The sequence below is a fragment of the Protopterus annectens genome, chromosome 17.part0, assembly GCF_019279795.1.
Source record: "Protopterus annectens isolate FY-2018-M chromosome 17.part0, PAN1.0, whole genome shotgun sequence".
Classification (NCBI taxonomy): Eukaryota; Metazoa; Chordata; order Ceratodontiformes; family Protopteridae; genus Protopterus; species Protopterus annectens.
Genome location: NC_056751.1, coordinates 625,159,970 through 625,184,461, shown reverse-complemented (window position 1 = coordinate 625,184,461; position 24,492 = coordinate 625,159,970). Strand labels below are relative to the sequence as shown.

General features: G+C 42.1%; 1 protein-coding gene across 1 annotated transcript in view; it reads right to left on the bottom strand.

Moving 5' to 3' along the window:
- Positions 1 to 2,442: 2,442 nt before the first annotated feature.
- TALDO1 (transaldolase 1) overlaps positions 2,443 to 24,492 on the bottom strand; it is a gene marked incomplete in the record, with an annotated part of 238,994 nt that continues 216,944 nt past the window's right edge. The window contains 2 exon segments of the mRNA XM_044059431.1: positions 2,443 to 2,700; positions 8,833 to 8,978. Coding sequence (XP_043915366.1) covers positions 2,668 to 2,700; positions 8,833 to 8,978 — 179 coding nt within the window.

Below are 24,492 nucleotides of genomic sequence, written 5' to 3'. Positions count from 1 at the left end.
ATAAGAGGCACAAACAACTCAATGTGAATCTTTTCATAAGTCCTGCTGAGAAAACAATGGGAGACACGATATGACCAAGCTTTGGGACAGAATACTTAAGGACAGGCAAAGCAAGTTGTCTACCTACAGCCAAGCTTCCTCCCCAGAAGCCAGATAATTACAATGTATAACTGCACAGTGGCTGGGGTGGAGATGGGAGGGGTCAACACTGAATCATTCCCCCCATTCCAATACTCCAGCAATGATCCTGATATTTGTTACAGGACAGAATAGGATCTCAAATGTGGGAAAATTACAGAAGATCAACTTCTTCAAAGCATCTAAAAGGCTATACCAAAAAATCAAAGCTGCTTAACCACACCATGTCTGGAAAAACATTTAGCAGCTTATTTATGCCTCAAACCTCTTGCAAGACCTCTCCTTTAAGTAACTGTATGACAGACTAGCTCTGTATTAACCTGGGGAAATTTTTAGGAACCCAGAGGGAAATTTTAATTTACTGAAACCCTATTAAAAGTCAGTCTGCTTATGCGCTCTCTCAATTTCAGACAGAGTTAGAGATGTAGTTGGCTCATCTAGTGTCTAGAGCCATTGCTACATATGGATTTCAACATTGTTGAGGCTGTGGAACAAAAAGGTCTGCAATCTGGTGATTGTGTTCTTGAATTGCAGAAACCAACCAAGTCCTGTTTTTGCATTGAGCAATTAAAGTCCCTGATCAGGTTCCTGGGGCTCCTAAAATGCAGGAGCCAAACCGGTCCCATTTCTGCACCCCACCATCCTCATACTAAAATAAATAAATGAACTTTAGCAAACTGCTTGCTACAGTCCTCTGATGTGACTGCAATGGAATACTGGCTTTTAAAATCTGGTATGCACTTACAGCAATCAGGAGGTAAATGGCATCCCTCAGTCAGAACCTGGGGTAGTTGCCCCCTTCACCACAGCCTAGCTAAACTACTGTCTAGAGCCAAGTACTCCTGGTAGCTGCTTCACTCTGCTAGCCCATAACCCAAGAAATGGGCAGGATTGTGTCTTGTTCTACCCATCCTACAATCTGCATTTAACTTGTTCCTCTTCCAAATCAACTTTTTACTGATGAAAGCTACTAAAGATCCATCCTTAAGACTAGGAAGCTCCTCAGTGACACTTCTGTTCCAGTGGTTCTGAAACCCACTGGAAAGTTTAAAAGCAACTTCTAAAACAAGAACTAACCCAGGCCAAGGGCACACTCAACTGCTTAATTCAAACTCCATCACATGCTCAAGATTGTATTTGTTCGGTTTCACTGATCACTTTTTAAAGAGAAAGATGTATTCACTTAAGTTCTGGGTGGCATGAGGTTAGTGATATACTGAAAGAGCGAGAGATTACATTGAAAACTCTCCCAAAGGAGCTGTAACCTAGGTGTAGGGACTTGTCTCCAGCACAGAGGTATAGTGGGGCTTGCTCATCTGCAAAAAAGCTACCATAACCGCTTAAGCTTTTAACACACTAACATTAGTTGAAGTGTTAAGCATTACTTTCATACAGCCATGTTACAGCTCTACCTCTAACCACAAAGCTTTCAACTCATTCAATTCTCAACTCCCTTGCTTGGTTCATTCAGCAGCTAAATGCCACTGCACGAGTCTTCCTTTAATGTAGGGTTTAAGGGTTGTGGTGCTGCCCAGAACCCTTCTCCAACATCACAGAACATAGACCATTCCATAATACAATCTTTCAGCATAATGGAAATCATGCAGAGAGCATAAAGGAACAACTAACTTTGTATGGCTGGCCACTAAATCTACACCATGAAACAGCTAAGCAAACAATTAGACAGGGCAGCTTAGACAGTCACTAAACATCTACCCAGGGAAATGACGATTAAATGCATGAGAAACTGGGTAATTAATATGTAGGCAAATCTATTTTGGTCAAAGTGGGTATTACTGCCATCATTACATTTCGATCTGCCTTATCCTAAAACTAGATTAAACTTTAGATCAGACTGGTTTGCTTGGTATTGCTGCCAGTCTAGGGCTGAAAAAAAGCACTTTTTTCATAGTACCATTCAACCATTCAAATCGGTTAAACATCTGAAATGTGCATAATTTTAACAAAAAAATCATGTGTAGCTACTCGCTTGTTAGAATGCACACTTTACAATCCAAGTGCAACATGCAGCTTCTTTAGTGTTCCTTAAAAGTGGGAGGATTTTTATATGCCCCTTAGGTTAGGGGCAAAATTCACTCCACCCAGGCTTGAAATTCTAGTTTGTAAAACCACAGAACCTAAGCACAGAAAATATGACCATGTGTAACAGACCTTAATTTGAAAGCAAAACTTTTTTGCAATTAGAACCTCTTCCTTTCACACCCATCACATGACCGTGTCTAGTACAATGGAAAAAGCCACGCATACACACTATGAAATAGATTTACTGAAACTAACATCCACTAAACATATTAAGTACTGTTTTATTAAAGGGAAAATCTCAGTATCAAATATACACAGTTTAAAATATTGACTTTGGTCCAGTACAATGTCACCAAGAAGACTGCGACTCAGTTGGCAGCTGAAAGATCACATCATAATACAGATGCACATTTTAGTCATCTCCAACTGTAAAATTTCATGTCTTCAGGTTGCCAAGAGCACAATGCTGATCCAGGAACGACTGCTTCATTGTCCATTTTCTGCACTGAACATTTTGGTCTAAATGAAGGGAAAAGGGGATTACTAAAATGAAATGTAGCATGTAACATTCTGCAACTTGTTTTCCTTAAATTGCATTGCTATGGCATACAATACATTCAAAGCTAGAATACAAGGATGAGTTTAAGATGCAACTATCTTTATCCACAAAGTTAAATTTTAGTTATGTAGACTGCTTGTGACTAATCTGAAACTGAAGGAATAAGAAATTAAAATGCCATTGGAAAAGTACCGTTGAGTACACTTACCATAAATGTAGATGTTGGAGTGTATTCACTTGTTGCAGTCATCACATTTGGGTTATCTGCTTGCAGTAGCCCTCAGTTGGCCTGATTATCAAAGTCTTGGGTCCTGCGTCGGTTGCGGTCTCATCTTCCATGACATCAGGTAGTCAGGGGTATAAAGCATGCAGCAGACGTCATTACATCAGTTTTTCTTGCCCCAGAAGTCAGGTGCCTCCCTTAATGGGAAGTACATGTACACACGCAAATACACCAAAGCGCTTTTAGGTATAGTACAGGAGAATAGAGGTAAAGCCAAAAGAAGTCAGGGGGCTGGAGGGAGGGTAACCAGGACTGCAACAGTGAATACAGTCCAACATCTACATTTATGGTAAGTGTACACAACTGTACTATGTTCTTAGTGTTTCACTGTTGCAATAATTACGTTTGGGTAGATTCCCAAAGCTAAGGATAGGAGGAGGAATTGAAATAGCATTAGGAGCAGCTATAAGGCCCTGCAAGACTGCAGTGGCAAAGCCAGCTCTAGATTTAGAGAAAATTGGCAAATGGTAATGCTTGGTGAAAGTATGTACAGAACTTCATGTAGCAGCTTCTAGGATGTCTCTGGTAGGGACACCTCAGAGGCTGTAGAAGTAGATGTAGCCCAGGTTGAATGGGGTCTAATCCCCTGTGGGAATAGGTTTTCCATGGTGCTTATAGCAGAAATGAATGCAATGGCCTATCCATTTATTAATGGTTTGCTTTGAAATACCTTCCCCTCTGCCCCTGCAGCAAATGCCACCAGCAGTTCCGATTTCCTTTGAGGTTTAGTCCTGTCCAAGTAAAATCTAAGTTGTCTGTGCACATTAAGGAGTGCAGTATCCGTTCCCCTTTGTTCTGTGGATTAGAAAAGGTTGGCAAATGAATGGACTGATTAAGAGCCACACTGGATACCACCTTGGGCATAAAAAAGAGGGACTGATCCTGAGGGATACACTGTCCACATGAAAGATGAAAGGCTCCACTGCCATAACGGCCTGCAATTCAGATTCCCTTTTTGCTGAAGTGATTGCTAAAAGGAAAGCTGTTTTCCAGGAAAGAAATTTTAACTCTGCAGTTGCAGCTGGCTCAAGAGGAAGAGTGAGTTTTTCCAATACAAAATTAAGGCCCTTGTGAAGCATCTCAGTTAAGTAATGAAGAATCTGAGGTAAATTGGGCACTGCTGTGCCCATCCCTAGAGTTTGGTTCCAGGCACAGAATCTTTTCCATTTTTCAGCATAAGATTTTCTAGTACTAGGCCTCCTTGCCTCCAAAATGACATCCAACACTTGTTTACTGAGGGATGGTAAGAGATTAGGTAATTAGGCTGCCAGGTTCAGGGTTTGAAGCTAGGGGTGCAGAATCTGGCTCTCCTGCTGGGACAACAGGGTAGGGGGTCTGAGGTAGGTGCCATGGGGCCAGCTGTGGCATTACGCAAAAGGGGGCATCAGTGTTGGCGTGGCCAGTCTGGTGCAATCAGTATCATCCTTGGTTTGTCTTTTTTGATCTTTAGTAGTACTTTGGAGAGGAAAGGCAGAGGAGGAAAGGATAAACTGATAGATTTTTCCAGCTGAAGGACAGAGCATCCACTTTCCAAGCTTGTTTGTGGGGAGTCCTTGTGCATAATTTGTCCAACTGGTAGTCCTGGGGGAAGGTAAACAGGTCTATATCTGGGATCCCCCATTTAAAATCAACATGATGAAAATCCTTTGTTCCAGTTTCCACTCGTGTGGGTCCATGAGATTTCTGCTTAGTTCATCTGCCTGTGTATTTAGCTTTCCTGGCAGTAATTGAGCTTGTAGATGCACCTGGTAGCTCAAGGCTGTGTTCCAGAGCCATGGCTAGTCTGCAGAGAGGGTATGAGTGGGTTCCCCTCTGCTCGTTTATGTACCACATAACAGTGGTGTTGTCAGTCTTCACCATTAATTGTCCTGGAAGAATGTGGTCCTTGATGGCTGTCAGAACATTCTGTACAGCTAACTTTTTTTGATTGATATGCAGGTGCATTTGACTGTGGTCCTTGATGGCTGTCAGAACATTCTGTACAGCTAACTTTTTTTGACTGATATGCAGGTGCATTTGACTTGGGTTTCATTTGCCCTGAATGCACTTCCCTGCCAGGTGAGCCCCCCCCCATACATAGTCTGATGCATCAGTTAGGATCTGGGCAGCAGGGGGTAGAGTGAATGGTAGTCCCTTGTTTTGGTGGCAGGCCTTTGCCCACCAAAGGAATTCCAACCGTAGACAAGGTATGATGGGAATCATTGCTTCTAGATCCTGAGAATGTTGACACCAGAGGCTTTTTAGATACCATTGTAGTTTCCTCACATGCAGTCTTGCATATGGAATTATTAGAATGCACGAGGCCATGAACCCCAAGGCTTGCAGTATTTGTCTTGCAGATAGCTGCCACTAGTTTGAAGTAAGTTGTCAAATTAATTTTTCTCTGGCGTGAGGAAAGTCATCTGGGAAGTTGTGTTAAAGCTTGCTTGTATGGGTATATTTGAATATTTCTTTGCCTGCAAAATGCAATGACTGGAGCTAGGCACTTCGTGAATACCCTGAGTGCAGCAGATAAGCCAAAGGGCAGTGCAGAGAACTGATAGTACATGCATCCTGCTTTGAAGTGTAGGTATTTTTCTGCAAGATTCCTCGATTGGGATGTGCATGTAGGCTTCCTTTAAATCCAGTGTTGCCAGCCAGGCATATCTGCCTATCATGGGAAGCACTGGTGAAGTTAGCATCTTGAATTTTGGAATCACCAAAAAGGATTTGGAAGTGGGAGCCCCCCACTGATTAGTCCTGTGTGTAACCCTGGGACTGAAACCTTTTTGTTCTGCTGGTTCTGGGTTTGAACTGAGATGGCCTGGAAGAGGCAGGAAAGGACCAAATTTTTTTTGAGGGCCAGTGCCTACTAAATCTAGGAGGCTGCACTTGTAATAACAGTTTGCATAGATTTAGCTTTTGCCTCCATCTTTAAGAACTTCTGCTTTGACACCAAACAGGCGGTCCTGATTTAAGGGAGCATCCAGCAATTTGTTTTAACATGATCTGGCAAAGATTTCTCCTTAAGCCAAGCATGCCTTCTAATTACAGACCCAGTGACAGCAGCCCTGCAAGATGCCTCTAGTGATTCAAAACCACATTGCAAATTAAGTTTTCCAACCTGTTCAGCAGAATGCATTAAATCCTGTAAATCCTTATTTTCAGCACAATCAGGAATCATCATTTTCTGTTTAAGCAATCCAATAACAGGCTGCTGATACTTTAACATATGAAACTGGCAATTTAAGGCCCTGATGGCCAAGGTTGCAGAGGTGTATACCTTCTTACCCCATCTAGCCAGGGCCCTAGAATATCAGAGGGGGTAGGATTTTTGGCAGTAGTAGCCTTAATGCCCTTGGGTCCCTGTGAAATGGTCTCAGGATCCACAGTAGGATTTTTAAAAAGGAATTTGTGAGAATCAGGAACCCTGTAATATCCATCAGGTTTTCTGGGAGCAGGAGGTAGAGTGTCAGGGGCCAAGTTAGCTTCCAAAAAGGCATAGTCAGTGTCCAGCACAGGAGGGATAGCTAAAGGCCTGTGTTGGGGCAGGAGTAAAAAGTCTCTAAGCCTCTTTTTAGCATCAGAATAATCCTGGCTTGCCCAGTGAAAATGCTCCCCAAAAGTATGCAAGGTTTCACCAAAAGAAAAATCCTCTGGGGGAGAAGCAGAGGGAATAGAGTCCTCTGCATCAGAATCCTCATAGGTAGACAAGGCTAAATCCTGGTCATTAGAGGAGACAAAAATTTCAGAATCCTGGTCAGACATATCATAAGCAAATTCAGTCCTAGGTCTATTAGAGGGGGAAGGTTGGCTTCCCCCAATTAAAGTAATAAGGTCTTCAGCCATTCTTATTTGTTTTTTAGGCATACAGGCCCGACCATGCGGTCTGGGCATGAATCGTGTTTTAGGCCTAGAAGAAGATGGCGTTAGTTTAATATGCAAGTCAGTAGACCTGAATACACCCTCAGAAACCAGTGCCTGCACAGCGGCTCCGGACTCATCCAAGGTAGAGACATCCGCAGGTTCCACAGTTGAAGCATCTCGTGGCATTCTGGGTTCTGAATGGGTCTCAGTAGAGGCCTGCGAATCTGAAGTGGCGGGTATCAGGAGCTGTGAAAGCGCCTCACTGAATACTGGTGACTAGCTTAGGAGAAGCGTCGTCGGCAGCTTTGGACCTAGGCAGCCCGTCTATCTTTGCGTTTTTACGGAATGTCAGTAGTCGGGTGGCTTACCAAAGACATATCTGGACAATTGAACAGAGTACCAAAATATTTAGAAGCAAAAATGTACAGACTATGAATAGTTTGTGGTTTAAATAAGGCACAAAACAGACCGCGAGGTATGCCGTGGTCAGGGTCTACGCAAGGAATACAGTACGAATTAAAATCTTTGAGGTATTTGCTTTCCACAAGAAATACAGTTACTGACTTTTACTAACATCGGTTTAGAGCAAGAAAAAGTTTCTGAAACTCGAAAATGAAAATTTCAGGAGTCTGCCGACCGGCACTTGTGAACTGCTTCTTACAGCTTTACACAAAATTGCAGGGATGAAAAAAATTCCAATGCCCATCACAATTACAAGTTCTATAATTTACCCCATAATCTTTCAGGTCTGATTTCTCCTGGCAACATTTACTGTAAGTACTTCATTCTAAACCAATGACCGAGTGGTTTCTGGATCTTTATAGCCTGAAGGACCTTTTGCTACAAAGTCTGCTCCTTTTTCTACATTGTTTGCTCAGGCAAGTGATTTCCTGTTCTATACCAAATTGCTCTGTACAACTCTGCTATGTACACATACAGGTCTTACTTGTGTGTTCTACTCTTAAGAAATGCATAAAATTATAGGGCCTAATGTACTACACTGCACTCTATGTTAATCACACTGCCGTGAATTACAAAATAAAACGAATAAAGCAAATAATGTTGCTGTTACCCAAGAACTCTATGTTGCACAGGTACTACAGCAAATAGCCAAGGAGCTTGGTAAGCAACACCACTAAGTGTTACCAGAGTTGCACATGCACTGTTATTTCTTGCAGTTTTTCCCCCTCAGATGTCTGCTGAAAAGGGGCTTGTTTGTCCAGATGAACTTTAGTGGCAAACTGGAAATACTATCCTTGAACAAAAGGAAGAAGTCACCAAGTTGTGAAACTCTCAGCACCTAAGTGAGTCTTCAATTACATCCCATGCCAAAAAAAAGTGTCCAAAAAGCAAGTACTGTAGTTTATTACACTAAAGAATGGGGAGCAATGTTTAAATATTAGGTCAGCATGAATCTCCAAGTTCTCTGCAGACTCCCTAAAAGTGCATCATGTGCATGCGGACCTCAGCCCTTATCCACCAGTATTCCAAAAAAATGTCACCAACTCATCTCGTCAGACACAAACCCCTTTAGTGCATCTGATTTTACTCTGTTCACACTTGTTTTAAGGCTATTACAAGTTTTTCCTCCCTACACAATGAAGGTAATATTCTGAAAGTGTACAATGTGGCAGAAGTACAGATGAGAAAGTCAGGAAGACACCAGGGAATAGAGTCCTCTGCATCAGAATCTCCTTTGGGGAAATATTTCCCTCTGCAAGGCACACAAGTCTCGGACACTGCTGGCAGTCATGACATGCAAGACTTCTGGTAAGCAGAAAAAAAACATAGCGTTTAAAGCATCAAGACAACAGGAAAGCAAATTCCACAATGAAATAACCTACTGTGTTCATATTAATCTGGGTGCCAACAGCTATACAGGCAGTGACCACCACTAAATGAGCACCCCTGTTCGCTGTATTCCACAGATGTGTATCATGCAATGTCCACATAAAACACTTACCCTTAACATGTTTTCTAATTTGATCGAATCTGCTGCAAATTTCCTGATACCATCGGATAACTTCTCCACTGCCATTTGATCTTGATTATGCTCCCATCGGAATGTTTTCTCATCCAAGTGAATCTTCTGCAAGTCGCTTGCCTGAGCTGAGATAAAGCATTTAGGAGGTCATGCAAAGGATTAAATATCCAAAAGTAGAGAATTCACAAAGTTATGAGTTTCAGAACAAATGCAAGAATTAAAACACAGCTGTGGTCAGATAAAAATTCTGATCATCCATTTATCACAACCCTGAAGGATTTAATCCCAGACTGTTAAAAAGTAATGCAGAGAGACTCCTAGACATCTTACCCAAGTGGTTAAAAACAATAGTCTTCAGGTATGCAATGTTTTGACAACTGCAAAAATTTCATATGCATGTTTATTGGTCAGCATCCACATGGATCAGTGCTCTACCCCACCAAATAGGTCAAGGTAAATTTTTGCTCCCAGAACTACTTGACAAGTATAGCATGCTCAAAGGGTTATAAGCCAGAATCATTGTGAACCCGCTATAATCCCAGTCTCAAATGAGGGTATGCTTATGGCAACCACCACTTTTCCCCAACTTAGTTGGGCCAGGTTTCTGTCTGGTGCAACAGTAATACTAAGCTGTTGACTGCAGAGTTGCATAAAATCATCCAGAACACACACTGTTCTTTGGGCATTTGACCTGAGGGGTACAAAAGTAGAAAACAGAAATCTATGCAAGGATTATGAGCTCTGCTCACTGGAAAGCAAGTTATGCATCACCATATAGTTATGACATTAGTCTTGTCCTTGCACTGTACTCAAAGCTCCCAAGTATTTTGACCAAATTCCTTGTAAAGTCAGCAATCAAAGACCAACAGTGGGCTCAAACAGCCCTGCAGTCACCCCCGAAGGGGAGTGCTCTGCACAAAGTTGACATCTTTTTAGGTTCATTTCCATGCATCTGACACATCCTTTCACAGGCTACAGAAAGACAGGTTTGCTGAAGGAAACTGCCATATTTTGTAAGATACGGTGTATATTACCACCTGAAGGATAACAGTTTTTGCTGAGAGTTCTGGTATACTGTGATAAGACTTATCTGGACCGGTGGTTCTATACAGGCTGCGTAAATGTTGGACAACTCAACGGTCTCAGTCCAAGGCAGTCTTTTGTACTACCATGACACCCTCAAAAAGCTGCTGGTTTGAAGGGTGTAACAGCAACACTAACTAATGGACTTATTTCTAAGCTTCACCGGTATGTTGCGTGAATGTCACTACAGACTTCTGAAATTCATCACTGGATGCCACATTTTGGTGGGCAGTTACAAAACCAAACTGTGCTCAACTCAGCCTGGTGCGCATATGCATTTATGCATGTTCCAGGATACTGGAAAAGAACAGAAAGCAGAATTCATTGGGGAGTAAGATGCAGATGCACATCCAATCAACTGCACTTGGATTCTGGTACTTTGGTCAGATGACAAGATTTAGAACTTCTGTAAAATTGTCTACACTGGGCAGTAGACAGTCACATGATGCAAGTATAACTGTCACTAGTCCAAGTACTGTTAACATTTTGTAAAAAAATACATTAGGCTCTGGACTTTGTGCCAGTTCTAGTAGGCTCACTGATCAGATGTACAAATCCGGGTCTACTACTAATGCCCGACGGAAAACTCAGACGCCAGATGACCGACAGGTAAGTGTACCGACAGGGTGATTTGCCGACAGCGGAAAGACCGACAAGGGAATGTGTACGTGTGCGATGGTGACGGAGTTAGGAGCGGTCAGGTAAGTGCTTGAGATTGTGGGATGTCGGGTTAGGCTGTGGGAAAGGTGCGTGTGTGTTCGTGTCGGAGGTATGGTTCGGTAAGGTAAGTGTGTGCTAGTGAGGACTGTAGTTTAGGGACGGGTTAAGTGAGTTAGGGTTAGGGTGCAGGTAGGTGAAGTGTGCGTTAGTGTCGGAGCTTGGGCTAGGGGTGGGTTAAGTGAGTTAGGGTTAGGGTGCAGGTAGGTGATGGTGTCGGAGCTTGGGCTAGGGGTGGGTTAAGTGAGTTAGGGTTAGGGTGCAGGTAGGTGAAGTGTGCGATAGTGTTGGACCTTAGGGTTAGGGTTTGGGTCAGGGCTAGTGTGTATGCTATGTAGTGTCGCGTGTTGTTTACGTTCCGTGTGTCGGTGTAATGGTGTTCGGTGTAATGGTGTTCGGTGTTTTGCGTTGTCGGGTTTGTGTGATGTCGGTCATCTGGCGTCGGGGAGTTTTTCGTCGGGGAATCGTCGTGTCGGTAATTAGTAGTAGACCCACAAATCCTACAGGCAGGCAAGTCACTAACAGCACTGTCACACAAATGTGCCCCAGCACCAAGATATACTAGGGTCACCAACAGTTCTAAAACTGTAGCGCAACAAACAAGGATCAAGTCTTTATAATTAAAACCCTTGATGTCAAGTTATGTGTGTGTACCTGTCAAATTTAATGGAACCCATGTTCAAGGACAAAATTACCATACAGGGACAGTTTGATGCTGGTTTGGAGGAATTTTGGAGTAGACTACTACAAATCTCAACTCCTTTAGTCTTTATGAGCTTATCTACACACATTACAGCTTTTGAATATTTGCCACTGATGCAAGGTTTTAACCATCAGTTGGAAACTGCTAAAAAATGTGACATTTAAGCAATCATACCTATGATGGGAATAGTAGAATCTTGGGAGGCTTTTAGCAAAGAAAAACATTTATAAAACAGTCTGGGCTATTGTGACAAACTGTCTAATCTTTCCTCAAACTATCTTTTCCTTGTGTTTCATGATCAAAAGCATTCCCCCTTTACTACAAGCAGTGCCTTAGTCTACGACTTTAAGTTACTCCAACTTGGATAAAAACTGGATAAAATGCAAATTCACCTCCTATAAATATTAGGCAAAGATATTTGAAACCAATGCAAAGTATTGGCTAATAATCCATACAGCACAGTCACTCCCACCATGTATTTCAATATTTGAAGTAAATTGATGGTTTCTAAAAAATACTCTCAAGTTTGCCTGTTAAAGTGCCGTTGGACAAGACAAACCCTCTATCACCTCCCACAAACTGTCCACGTACTACACTCCCAAATTTATTTTACAAATCCTTCCATCTTAAGACTAAGGTGCCACAATATTGTCTCCATTATTCTGCCATTTCTAGAGTTCTATCACGTAACTATCCACACAAATTTCATTCTTTCCTTAGGGTCTTCCAGATTGTCCAAGCCTCCGCTTCATCTATAACATTTCACTCCCCTCCATATGCACCAATATTGTGGGCATGACACGAGTTAAAATTTCACCAGCTTCACACCAAGCAGTCCAAGCACATACCTGGTAAGCCTTCCACATCCTTAATAGCCACATCCATTCAATGCAACACGCATGATGCCATCACATACATGATGCTCACATTAAATCAATGGGGCAGTAACCTTTTAATCATTTCAATTAAAATCAGAATTTTATGCAAGCTTAACTCTGCCTGCTTACCTGTATATCATGCTCAAATATTTCAAGGTTTCACAGCTATAGTTAATTATATATCAAGCATAACAGCATAAAAAAAATCAGCATGCAAAACAAATTTAAATGCTTCACCTTCCACAATGCATTTCAGTAAGTACCATAGAAATCAAGACCAGTTTAGATAGTAGCAATACACAGTTGCACAGTACATTTAACATGCCCACACAACTGAGCAAAGCAACCTCTGTGCCACAGTTTCCTAGCAAGTAACTTCATATTTGCTCAGTGTTAGCTTCCCTGTATCAAATCATGCATTTCTATCTAGGCATTGTGTGTGGCAGGTAATTCCCATGCATGTCAGTTGTCCAATGCTATCCAGTTTTGCCACATTTTTGCCCTGTCCCACGTAAAATTGATTTTCTGTTAATTACGGATTACACTCAATTACAGTTTTTAAGTTCATACAACGCATGCTTATGCAAAATCGGTTCTAGACTAAGTTGTCCCTAATGTGGGTACTTTTTGGCTTTGTCCAGAAATCTTTAGCAAAGTTGTGGTATGGTTCCATGTGTTTGACAAGCTTAGAGAAAGCCCCTTCAGCTACATTTGACTGCAAGTCATACAATGGTGACTGGTGTTGTTTCAGCAGAGCTAGTAAACTATCACTGCAACTTGTACTTAAGCTTCTAAACATGGACAATAATACAGCAGCGAAATATCAATGATGTGCAATTCACTAAGTGTAGCTGTTGCATTTACTGGCAGTCTTGTTTTCTGCAGTGCGCAGGAGTGATCCTCTAAGGTTCGTTAGCACTACGCTGACAAATCTTGGTAATTATCTGTAGTGACAGAAAAAGGCATCAGTAGCAGGAGTCTGTTCAGAGACCGAAATGGTCGGAGCCGATAAAAATTTTGGCAAGGCCGACAAATTAAGGAGTCTGAGCACCACTCTATGTCTTCAGATAAGCTTCTGGAGGATCTGGAAGACAGTGTGGGGGACCTCGCTCTCTGCATTATAGGCAATTTTAGAGTAGGGGAGTCCGGTGGAATGTCTAGACCGGCTCCGAAGAGGACTGCTAGTGATCGGCACCGAAACACTTGGTGCAGATACTGCAGGGTCCGTGTCCAGAATCTCAATCGGCTCCGAAGACAGTGGAGCCAGAGACAGAGGCCAACTCTGATTTTGGCAACTTCTGTGGAGGTTCAGAGACAGAAGTTGAGGCTGGAGAAGGCCTTTTACAGGTCTTGCCCTTATTCTCTCTAGGAGACTGACCTAGCAGGAGGAAGAACTGGCTAGGTCTTCCTCGAAGGAAGGTTCTAACATACCTTTTAGGATCAGCTTATTCTTCTGTTCCTGGAGCACTCTAGGGCTAAAGGAATGACAACAAGAGACAAGTTTCTTGATGTATGGCCCCTAAACAGTACACACACACGCTATGTCCATCAGTGGTAGACATTTTTTGCGAACATTTAGTACACTTTTTAAACCTTGACTGTTGATGTTCTTTATGTTCTTTGGACATAATGGCAGTAGAGAAAAACCAACACACTCAACAGGAGAGGAACTAAACCCTCTAACTTAAGCAGATCTAGCCCTAACACTCAACAAAAAATAAGCGGTTTTACTAGGTTCTCCAACATAAACGAACCTAGTGCAAGAAGGAAAAAGGGGACAAACTAGCACCTCCAAGTTAAACTGTCTAGTCTAAAAGCATACACTCACGGGAACCACACAAGGCCAACAGGCCCAAGAATTAACAGTAATAAGTCAATTCCGGTTAAAGACACAAATCTGTACCACAATAAAACTGTCAGCAATCAGACCACTTCACACGAAGCAAACAAACTCCTAATTAGTATCAATAAAGAACTAAATCACTTGGCCACGGCCAACCAAAAGAAGCTTCCGACTGAAGACACAGCAAACGAGATCTGGGGAATGTGCGCATGCACCATGGGATACCTACTAGCCACAAGCAGCAAACGAGATCTGGGGAATGTGCGCATGCACCATGGGATACCTACTAGCCACGAGCCAATCAGAAGTCTTCAGGCATTCTAAGCGGCCGAGTTGGAGCAGAGGATCAGCTCCGAACCCACACGTAATAATGGAGGCAAGATAGGACTACATAACATCTATACGTTATGTGGAGAACTGTGTTAGGTACAGAGCTTCGAGAATGTGACCAGTGCACCCTATTGGAAAAGAACAGAGTTAACCTGCAAACTAAGAAACTAAGTAAATTGTTTTACGATTGTGTTTACCTCTGTTTCACTGAAGGAGACAGGATGTTTACAGCTAGAGGTTTCTTTCTACTGTCTTGAAACAAATTACTAGGTTTTAAATGCTTGCAACTTGCAATTTTCTTAGCAGTCCTCCTCCCCCTAAGCTAACATCTAACTTCCTACCACTCCTCTACCAAACACTCACCACCATAATCGCATATACCTTTCACCTACCATCTTCAGCCACATCACCTTTGATCTCATCAAGCTCACCTACAAAGAATCTAATTATAAAAAAATTACCCAGTTTACTCACAATATGATTGCCAGTTACCTACACACACTGGCCCACTGCTACTAACCAACTTGCACTCAGTGGTGACACCCCCCCCCCAACCCAGGCCCCTCCACTACAAACCTACATGGACCCAATATCCCCTGCAAGCAAAAACCCTCTGACCTCTTAATAGCCCGTATAAACATCTGCAGCATCATGAATAAAATTGAAGAGCTACATGCCGTTATATAACCCTGACATTGTACTCCTGAGACCTGGCTTAAGCCCCACATCAAAGATACCACCATAGCCCCTACTAGCTACATCATCCTTAGATGTGATCAAATAGATAGAGGCAGGGACATTGCCCTACTTTGCAGGCACAACCTTACCCTCCAACAAATACATAAGTTATCCCCACTTTCGGCTATGCAGAAACCCTGTTTGCAAATTAAACCAGCAGAAACCACTCAACATTATAGGTGTCTACTTACCACCAGGCGACAATATTGCCACTCTAGTCCATTTTACATTGGACTTCCACCGGCCTCCCTCAGGTGACACTTATCCGGGGGACATAACATTGACTGGGCCTCTATCAAGGCATCCCCCCCAAAGTACCACTTAAACCTATTTAACTTCACACAGCTTATCCAAACCCCCACCCGTATAGACAAATCCACCAAAAAGGAATCCATATTAGACTGAATCCTAACCAACAAGCCTTCATCTGCCAAAATATTTGGTACGTTACCCGACTCCCTCAGTGATCACCTACCCACATTCATACTAAGCACACAAAACCCATAAAACCCCCCATCCTACTTTCTATCCGTAGTTCCAAAAATTTCCTACCAGACCAATTCAACACCTTAAAATAAACTGGTTACCTCTTAAAACTCTACCATTAGAGGAAGCTGTGGAGTACTTTACTACTTTCTTGGGTATCCTTAATCATATGGCCCCTCAAAGTATAATTCGTACCAAAACCAACCCAGCCCTCTGGATCTCAAGATCCCTACTCAAACGAGACATAGCTTGGGCAACCTAGCATATCAACAAAACAAGTACAAATCGACAATACTTCCTAGAGCTTAGAAACACAGCAAAAAACGTATGTAATGACAAAAATTATCCAGCTACAAAACACTCAATCCACAAAAATTCTGGTCTGCAATCAAACACATTCTCCAACCAAGCAAAATCACCTTCCCCAAACTCAAACACTGAGGGTGATTGCCACCCAGTTTGACTCATCGCCTCCTCCATCCAAAAGTTATTCAATTTCCCCACTGCTACAAATACCCCCAAGATACAAAACTGTCACCGTAAGACCAACACCCAATTCCAACTGATCTTAATTCGTAAACACCTTGCCAAATTGAAACCCACCACTCTCGCTGATAAACTCCCCACTGATTACCTCAGGACTGCCGCCTCTGCCATAGTCTACCCTATTTCCATACTCCAATAGATCCCTAGCTATACTGTCCCCTCTTTGAAAAATTTCTTATGTCGTCCCCCTACACAAAGGTGGATCCTTGACAGAACTTGGTAATTAAATCACCCCATAGCTATACTATCCCCCCCTATCAAAAATCTTAGAAAAATGTGTACACACCCAACTACTGAATCATATTCAATATAACCTGCTAGCAAATTCCCAACATGGATTTCGGCCAAACCATAGTACCACCTCTGCCCTTATATCCTTTACTGACCACATCAACGAACAAAGAAATCTCGGTAACTTAGTTATCTGTTGTCTTCCTAGACCTGTCAAAAGCATTTGACATGATATCCCACTGCAACTGCCATCAACTCTGATCTCAAATCTGGATAACGCCTCTCTACTGTGGTTTAGAAATCTGTCCCCCCAGCAACAAGCTGTTAAATGGCATAACTCTCCCCTCTCCTTCCAGCGGGACAAGGTCTTCAAAAAGCATCCATTCTTGGTCCCTTACCGATTTCCATCTTTACCAATAATCCCCTTGGCTACCCATCAAACTAATAGTACAATATGCTGATGACACCACCCTTGTTTGCTCAGCCCCCTTTCTACAATTACTCCAAGACAGAACCCAGGAAGCCTTCACTACTACAGAAAAATGGCTAAATCTCTCCCAACTCGTACTAAACTCATCTAAGACCCAACTCATGCTCTTCCACCCATCCAAAACTTTCACCCCATACCTTGCCATTCTCAACATCCTAAAACAATACCCTTGTCACACCAGTAACCCAAGCGAAGCTACTAGGTGCAACTATTTACCAAAATCTAAAATTCAATAAACATAAGCACTAACAATTGCTAAAGTTCATAAAAACTAGGTTCACTATACTGCTGTAAGAGCTTCCTCACACAGGAATCCCAAATCACCATCTCTCGTACCCATCTACTGTCCACCTTACTATAAGTTTCCCCAGTTCTAACTAACCTAAACAAATCCGAGTTTCATAAACTACCTGCTACAATAAAATTTCAAAATCTGCAACCGATGCTAAGCTTCGTTCTCAATGCCTCTCCCCAAGGCAACTAGGATGGTTAGAACTCCCCAACATACTAAAATACAAATAAACTTCTCCTGACCCATCAAATGCTATACCAACCAAATAAAATATCTGCCCTCTGATCTGCTCACCTTCCATAACACTGTCAGCCAAGACCTTCCAATACCACCCTACTGACAATTACAAAATGCTTACATAGCTCAGGCCAATCTCTATTACTATGCAGTTGCTAAGGCCTGGAACTCTCTAGCCCCTGACATTAGATGTCTGTCTAAACAGTAAACATACTTTCAAATACCTACCAAAAGATCTCCTATTCAAAACTTGGATATGTTCCTGTACAGAACCAGACTAATTTAACCTGTTCCTGATTTTCAACATCCCTAGATCACGTGTACTGTGTAGTTTCACTTGGTGCATAGTACTGTGCACCAGGTGCTTAGGCCACCTTTATAGTTATGATTTCTAGTTTATGACCCTGTCTATGGAAACTTTTTTGAATTTATGTTCAAGCAGTTCTGTACTTGTTGTATAATATCTTGTTTCTCAATATTCTAACCACTGTATGCTGCATCAATTGTAACTCTGATTTTTACTTATATTTTCTATGCTCTTTTGCACAAAAATAGCTAGGTTTACATAAGTTTATTTTTTATAATTTTACTACGTATTTGGAGCTTTTCTCCCTGGGCCTCCACCATACCTCAACCTGGAAACATCAAAAATCTGAACAAAGGCCCATGACAAATAGGTACAAATCTGTACGCAGATTAAAGGAGTAAAACGGGTTTGTAAAATACTTTCAACTTCTCTGCTATTTTCATCCCTATTTACAGCTTCCTGTATAAACAAATAAGAAAGCAGCGTTTAGAAAATTTAATTCCTCCTGAGTTCTGTAATCCAACCCTACCTTAGCGTACAGGAATGTTTACACTTTTAAAAACATTCTCTCGCGTTTTACTTAAACCTGCTGGAGTCCCCCAATTACTGATGTCATCACTGCCAGGCAGTGGAGGTATATTTTTTTTTTAACATTTCCCTCCCCCGAAGTGATATCACCATGGCCGGCCTCTGCTTCTAGATCAAACCCACCCATTCTGTGATGTCACAGCTGCCTTGTCCTTCCCCCAGCCTTGGAATACTCAAATATAGCTGCAGGAGGTAGGGAAGTTCCTTTTGTGTTCGTGTTTCTAGTACACAGTATTTTCCAGACGGAACATGTTTTTCCAAGCCTTGCCTGTATTAGCTTTCCCTCGTGGCCTGATTTATTTGTAAGTAAACTTTAAGAATTGTGCTTGTGCTTCATCCTGCCGCAAGCTTCTGTGCACTTTTACTGAGTAGCACAGTGTTGTGCAGGTAAAACAAGCTGCAGGGACAGCAGTCAGCGTTTCCAGCTTTTTTATAACTTGAGCTGCGAGAGAACCAATCTCAGGAGATTTCAGACTAAGTTTGTAGCATCTTAAAGAGAAGACTTCTTCAAACAGCAGACTTTAAGGGTAAGTGTTCCATTGGTTTGGCACATTTAGTCAAGACCACATTCTACATCTGATACAATGTGTGCAGATGGATTTGCTGCTGAGACGTGCAACGTGCACTTATGATGTAAAAGGAACTTATTTGTACCTTTGTTTTCGGTTCTCTAGCATTTTTGCCATCACGGTAATGATTAATGGGTCGAACTTTCTTTTCTTTTGAAACAGATTATTTGGAAATATATTGGGGGTACGGCAATGGATGATGAGTTCTACAAAACAACTTTAAGTCCCTGCTTTCTTCAACAGAAATTTAAACGTGATCATATTGTACAGCTTTGCTCATTCATATTTTAGGGTGCTTTAAGTCTAGAAGATACGCCAACAGGAAAGCGCATTTGGTAGTTTTTAAAATACCAGTTCTGTAGCATACACTTTTTTACTGATAAGTAAAATAGCATAATAGGTGTTGCATGGAAGCTGTGCTTTTTTTGAAGTGACAGACATATACCCATGAGAATAGTTTTGTTCTGATAGATTTCCCTGAATTTGGTATTCATAGTTGGCATAACTTAAGTTTAATCTTATCTGTATGTTTTATCTGTACATTTTAAAAGATGCTTTGCAGAGTTGTAAGGATGCTCATAAACCTTAAACTACTCTGGTTTAGTAGCATGTCTACCATGAGTATGTTTCACACTTGGTGGACTCGGAGTTACTAAGTAGCAAAATGCATCTGCTTCATTGGAATAGAGAGAACTTCTGTAGTCGGTTTGGAACCATGGAACACGTTTAGCAGAGGGAACAGTCACAGAATTTGTATAAAAAGAAATTAACAACCGTGGTAACTAAGTGGAAGATGTTTTTAAACAGTGTTATAGTCATGGAGTCTGTTATGTAATGAATGGGTGATACTGAGCTTTAAAATGTCTAGGTCTAAGTAAGTTAATGAATTAAAAAGGCTCTGAATCTTAGTAAACCAAAAGATCAGATGTTAAGTTAACTGCTGACAACAGCTGAATGCCTATGACTGAAAGGAGAATAATTCTTTAGTCAGGGGGAAACTTGGTATGCACTATATTATCCTGTTATTAGCTTACCACCGGGTGACAACTGACATCTGAGATTTTCAGTGTCTTTGTAAATATTCTGCTTACGTCTATCTTCTGCGATGGTTATAGAGCTAGTTTAACTCCATTAGTTCAGCACTTTGTCATTTGTACATACCCTTGTTTATGTTTAGATGGTGACACTGTGCTTGCGTGTTTTTTTGTTTAGCCTATGAAGCATGGCTGATGTTGGTCCTTAATTGGATGAGTCTTGTTTACTCCTTAACCGGCTACATTGAGGTCCTGGCTGAAATGGGTTCTCAGTGGTTGTATTTTTCTTTTAACTCTAGTATGTAAGTTGCAGTGAACTTTAGTGATTTGTATAAATAGTGGAAGGGGCACTGTGTTATCTGACCAACCAGCAGGGGGTGTAAATATTCCAAAACGTATGTGATCGCTGTATTGCATTCAGCCATGTGATTGGTAGACAAATGAAATGCTAAAGCTAAGCAAACCAATTCTGGGGTGGGTTTTGGAGATCGCTGTATACACTGACTTGAGAGTCATGGCAGGGGCTGCTGTGGTACACATGGATAGGAACAGAAATAACACTCAAGTACTTTAATGTTTTTATGATAAGTGAACTCTCTAATGATCATTCTGTTTATGCTGGTGGGCCAGCCAGAGATATCCTTCTTAATGTATTATTGTTTTCAATGGACACTGTATAATGCCAGGTCATAATTTTCAACTGCCTAGAGAAATGGCCCAGTATTCCAGTGGACAGCAGTAGTGCTTTGTCAGCTGTGAACTGAAGTGCCACTGTGCCGTAGCTGAGTGCTACAAAGAGGTTGGTAGTGAAAACTAGGGATAGGGACTTGTAAGTAGGTCTTGCATGGGTAAATCTGATGACCAGTAAGACAGGAGTGATAGTTCTGTGTCTGCACTGGACTGTTTTTTTTTTTTTTTTTTTTTTTTTAATAGTTCTATAAAGGGCAATAATATAACAGGATAATCTCTCTAGTTTATCGTATTTTTTGTAAATGTGGATCATCTAGGACCTGAACATTTTATGTATAAAAATGACTGGTTGTCTGGCAAACTGTAAAGGATTTAGTCTGAGGGACCAAAACATTGAGCTAAACAGCCAAACATTTGCTTACAAGTTAGAAGGTTGGAGTTATGAAAAGTTTTATCCTGAAATCTTGGCTTTAATTCTTTGTCTCCACTTGCAAAGTGATTTTGAACTAGTCACTTAACCATGCAGTGCTCCCTGGTTACCCCTGAAATGAGATATATGGGCTTGGTTGGTTTACCTGGTTAACGCATGTAGCCCTGCTTAAAAAAGATAAATTGGGGGGGGGGGGGGTGAACTTGGCAAGTTTTGTGACACTGCAAAAGGATGTATAGGGTGGTCATTACTTGCTTACATTAATTACTCTTGAGAGAATATTGTGTACTTAATTTAATTAATGAAAAGTTGTAGAAATTACACGTTTTGTTTATGTTCGTTGCCAAGGGATTTGATTCTAGTTTATAAAGCAACACAGGAAAACTACTTGTGGAAATGCTTAGGACTAATGATGAGAACAGATTATATGTCAGATCTGTCTCATTAGATCAGTGAAAAAGAACAATAAAGACATTAACCGTTTCCTTGGAAATAATGCACCCAAACAAACTATTATATTGCATTGTCCCAAATTGCAAACACATTTTACGGGGGTATTATGGGGGTTCATCCCTATTCTGGAAGGAAGTTATGATCCATTACAGCTCCACGTGGTCCTGTTGAGTCTTCCTGGCTAGCGAGAACTGAAAAAAAGCGACTGCTTTCCTGATTAAGTATCCTGCTGTTTTTTAGATTTGTTTTACCTTCTACTGCTTACCTAGAGCAAGCTTTAACTGTTTTCATAGTTATTTACTTTATTATCTGCACTTAAAAGTACATTTTAGTCGAAATTAGTCTAATTCAAGTCGAAAGGTGTTTGTTTGCTGTTTAATTGTTTGGCTGCCCACTAAAGTGTGCTAGCCTGTACTACTGACTTATTGCCTTTTCTGCATTTAGCACGGAGTTGCCACTAGAGCACCATCGGGCAGCGCCAGTTAAACAAGGTTAAACTATTTCTGGCTCCGTAAAATCTGCTCTTCATTTTTTCCCTTAGAACTGCTCTACTTGTAATCTAAACAGTCTATTCTCTATCTGTAAAGCTCAGCACTTGTTCCTAAAGCATTTTTTAGTCAGGTAAAGCACTTCTATATTATACAAAGTACTTCACTAGCTTAAAACCCCCTTGAGTACCCACTTCCCTATAGGTCCTTTCTGACTCAGTTACACAGCAAACTTTTTCATTTCTTCTAGCATATCAGAGGGTCAGTTGCTAGCGTCTGCTCAGCTGGTGAATCTGGGAATATTGAGGCAATGTTACAATTGCCTCATGTACACAGACAACCCTCTCCTCCTCCCACAAAATACCTCCCACAAAACAAATACATGTGAGAGATGCAACTATATAGCCAAACTGGAGGCTGAGCTCTCTCAACTCAGGACTGGCAAAACCAGACAGGAGGAGAAGGTAACCACACACACCATAAACACAGTCTCACATAGAACTATCACAACTACAAATCAAACACAAAGACCTACACGGAGGCACTGATCAAAAATCTACCAAAACAGCAGAGGCCTCCAAAGCAGACACCCAAACAACTGCCACCTCATGACATAACACAAGCAACACATAGATCACAAAGTCAGTGTGCAAATCAGTCACAGCCCTTAAGGCCAAACACAATGCCAGACACACTTGTCATAGGTGACTCCATAGTCAGACACACTGACGTCCCACTCACCAGACTGAATGAGAGGGTCACAGTAAGCTGCCTGTCGGGCGCTAGCCCAAGTACTCAGGTCACTCCACAGCAAGTACAAGTATGACTCAGTCATTGTCCATGCCGGTGTGAATGACCTGAGACGTACCTCCCTGGACTACATGGAGACAGAGGAGCTCTCAGATTATGTAGCCCAGGCTGGTATGACCCTGACCCTGAGCAGTATCCTACCTTCACCAAGAATGATGCCACAATACAGAGACAAAATGATCAGTTTTAATTGGCTTAATTTCTGGTGTCATTCTAAGGGGATCCAATGTCTGCCTGGAATGACATGCTTGACAAGCCACGCTGCTTAAGGGCGGCTTGCACCTGTCACCCCTGGGTTTCCGGATATTGGCAAAGGCTCTTGCCACCCCCATAGTGCCTTTTTGAGACAAGGCTCAAATTCTAAACCCACCGCCCTAGAAAACAATAATGGAAAAAAACTAAGGGTAATGCTGCTCAATGCCAGAAGTCTAAATCTCAAGATGCACTCAAGCCCTCCTCAGTATGGAGAACATAGATGTCTGTGCTGTGACTGAAACCTGGTTCAAGGCTCCTGAGAGCACCCCGGCACTATCAGGTTTTACCTCATATCATGCATTCCGGCCCCAAAACCCGGACCGTACCACAAAAGGAGGGGGTGTATCCATATTCATCAAGGATACCCACACCCTCCAGGCTGGTGGCAACACACGAAGCATCAGAGACCATTCAGGTGCAATTAACCATAGGCAAAACTGCTCTACAGTTTGTAGCATGTTACAGGCCACCCTCTCAAACTCAGGAACCCCACACAGCCTTCCTGAAAGGCGTCGGGCAGAGTTTGCAGAGGATTATTTTGAGGAAAGTTTCTGTTATACAATGCCGTCGGAGCTACAGACAGCACATTTACCTAAAAAACGGAAGGATAAGGACTGACACACGCGGTCCGCGGTCTCAGACACCACGCTCAGGCCTACCACTAGTGTCTCTGTCTCTGCTGAGCTGGTAACACAACCGCTCCAGACCAATAACACCGCTTTACTGGTGACTTCGGTACCGGAGGCCAGCTCTGTGCCGGTTTTAGAATTTCCCTCAGAGACCGAAGCCCAGGAAATTTCCGACACCATTTCGGTGGATAAAACTAGTCCAGCACGTGGGACAGCCAGGCCTCCTGTGTCTATGTCCATTAAGGCCTACACACGTGCCAAGGCTGCCAAACAGGCTAAGCCTCATCCTCCTAAATCTGTTTCTCAGGGATCCTCTACTGGTTCACAGATATTGAGTTTAGCTGAAGACCTTATTTCTTTAATCAGGGGTTCACAGCCACATCCAGAGGTACTCAGCCGCCTTCTGACAAAAGGCCTAGGGTTGAGCAGGTACATCCCCAGTCTTCTGATGAGGCCTCAGGTGATTCTGATCAATCAGATTACCAGGAGGAGGCCTTCCCGGCCTACGAGGATTCTGATGCTGAGGAATCCATTCCCTCCGCTTCTCCTCCCGAGGAATTTTCTTTTGGGGAAACGCTTCATTCCATGAGGGAGCATTTCGAATGGCAGGGCCAGGAATATTCAGACTCTAGGAAGAGATTAAGACAATTTTTAAAGTTGCCTCAGCATAGACCATTAGCTATTCCCCCTGTTTTAGGTGTTTTGGATGATGTGTACTCAGAGTCCAGTGTTTCCCCTGTCTCTCTTCCCCCTGCTCCTGTCAAGCCAGACAGGTACTATAGGGTTTCAGACACATCAATTTCTATACAAGG